The sequence below is a fragment of the Penaeus vannamei genome, chromosome 25 (genome assembly GCF_042767895.1).
Source record: "Penaeus vannamei isolate JL-2024 chromosome 25, ASM4276789v1, whole genome shotgun sequence".
Classification (NCBI taxonomy): Eukaryota; Metazoa; Arthropoda; class Malacostraca; order Decapoda; family Penaeidae; genus Penaeus; species Penaeus vannamei.
This window is the reverse complement of record NC_091573.1, coordinates 31375515-31377861: the sequence shown is the minus strand read 5'-3', so window position 1 is coordinate 31377861 and position 2347 is coordinate 31375515. Positions and strand designations below refer to the sequence as shown.

Genomic DNA, 2347 nt, shown 5'->3' with positions numbered 1-2347 from the left:
ATAAGAATGATACGGCATGTGATTCGTATTTCACCTTAAACTAATGTGTTTTACGTTTGTAAATCTAACGAAAACTCTTAAATATGTTTTTACAGGCGCATTTTTGCTTTAAAATGATTTGATATTAAATATTCTCACCGATGTTTGGCTATCGTGATTGTGCTAAAGTTTCCAGTTATACTATTACCAATGTTTGTTTTTTAAAGGAAAACACAACATATTTCAAGCAATAATATTGATATTGGGCAAAACTTTTAAATGTTTCCAAACTTTTTAACAGAATTCCAATAACTGATACTAGTTGCCAGTGAATATATTTGCGAAATAACAGGCGCCAATCACAGACGTCCATACAAACAAGAGCATTTCATTCACAAAATACTGGATACTACGCATGTATTGCCAGAAAAAAAAATCCGTCCACGTAAATGTACCACTGTAATTGCGTATACATTATGCGCATGTGTCACTAACCTGCCCGAGTCCCTGGACTTCATCGGGACTTTGAGACCAGGACAGGTTATCACGCCAGAAAGTCACTCGTGAGCTCAGGTCATCACCGAAGAGGCGAGGTCACAGGTGGAGTGATGGGTGTTATGGCCAGCAATTAGGACGTAATTACTTGATTTCAGACTACTGTCTCAGGTCATAATGAAGAGGTGAAAGGTTGTGATGAACAATTAAGTGTAATTCTCTCGAACCCAGTTCGATTCCTCCACAAGGATGAAATATCAATTTCGAACATTTAAAAGGCAAAAATGACTGTTTTGCACTTCAGTGAAATTGTGCATTAATGGAGAAAATAATGCGGTGTCAGTCTGATTGGCCAGAAGACATTTAATCAAAACTTTTTTATATATTAGAGTAAAACACATGGGAATATTGCTATTATTAATAATCAAGATTGAAACTCGAGAAACTTAAATGGTGACATTGGTGCTACAAAATGATATCGGAAACCGAGTCGATATCTAAGATAAAATATCCCCATCCCCCCCCCTCCCTCGTCAAAACAGATTTGTTTACTAGCCCTTTGTCGTGAGCGTCACCACGTGCGGACGGCCGCCTGCTATTGGTTCACCGGGATGTCGGGGGCGGAGCTTATGATATCAGCTCCGCCTCTGTTTATATTAATTGAATTATATTTCACTATAGATATTTTGTATCTTATATATTCCCAGATAGAATAACTAATAAACATATTATTGCCTTAACCAAATGTCGAAAAATTAAAAACAAAGGAATGGAATTACACAAAAAATAAACGCAATAATTAAATGGCAAGAATACCAGACTCTGATTGGCCAGAACCCCGCGCACTTGTTTGTCGGGCCCGACCGAGCAATAACCTGTTACCCAGTGACCGACAGGATCAGTGAGACCCTGGATGTACATCGAATAAGACGTGAAGTAAAGTACTGTGCTGCGAACTGTGCATTTTGTGCAAACGTGAATATGATCAGTGTGATCTTACAAGTTGGAGCAGTGCCGTTCGGTCGAGCCATTGATATGGGCAGCGGGGACGTGAAGTGTTGTAGGATTGGCGCTTACAATTCTTCGACGGTGGAATGGCAGAATCTCAGACTTGGTAAGTACCCGTAGAATGTCAGTTATGTCATTCTGGACTGTTTTTTGTATTTATTTTTTATACTTTGTGGAATACACTGGAACCAGTTAACGATCTGCACAAATTGAAACGAAAGGAATTTTTTACCTTATCTCACTTTACCTATGTAAATATCATGCATGGAGACCATCAACTGCATTCCACATTCCAGTTGTCAAACATTGTATATCAGTAAATCGAAATGCACAATTGTAGTCATGTATTTCGTTCCGTTTTGACACTTTCATTCGTACTTGTATGTAAATAATCAAATTTTGTGCTCGTGCTGCAACGGCTGCGCTACAACCCTTCTTCGTTGTCCTCTCCAGGCGCGTCCCTGTCCGAGATGATGCTGGGTGACGCCCCGCCGCCGTCGCCCCTTCGGCGGGCACACTCCCACCACTTCCTCTTTCCGTGTGAACCCGAAAAGGGCGTCGCTCCCGGCGCCACGACGTCTCATGCCCAGCCCACCGCCATCCCCACGCCCGTCCAGCCGTCCTGCGCGGCGGAGCCCAGTACAAGCACGAGCAGATGTGGCGGCGAGAAAAGGACGAGCTGCCCGACGCCGGAAGCCCGAGCGAGGCTGGAATCGGCGGAGAGTCGCGGCGAGATCGCTCCGGAGTGTCACGACCGCCTTCACGAAGCAGAGCAGTCCGCCGTCAGCACCCAGTCGGAGGCGGGGGCGGCCGAGGGGAGCGAAGGGGCCAAGGCGTGGAGGAGCATGGGCAGCGACCTGAGGAA

General features: G+C 44.3%; 1 protein-coding gene across 1 annotated transcript in view; it reads left to right on the top strand.

Moving 5' to 3' along the window:
* The first annotated feature begins 1337 nt into the window (after positions 1 to 1337).
* The window catches only part of LOC113823001 (uncharacterized), a 2965-nt gene continuing 1955 nt past the window's right edge, over positions 1338 to 2347 (top strand). The window contains exons 1-2 of the mRNA XM_027375572.2: positions 1338 to 1588; positions 1936 to 2347. The exon at positions 1936 to 2347 is cut by the window's right edge and continues 34 nt beyond it. Of these exons, the coding sequence (XP_027231373.2) occupies positions 1456 to 1588; positions 1936 to 2347 (545 nt within the window). The 5' untranslated portion in view covers positions 1338 to 1455. The remainder of the gene's footprint in view (positions 1589 to 1935) is intronic.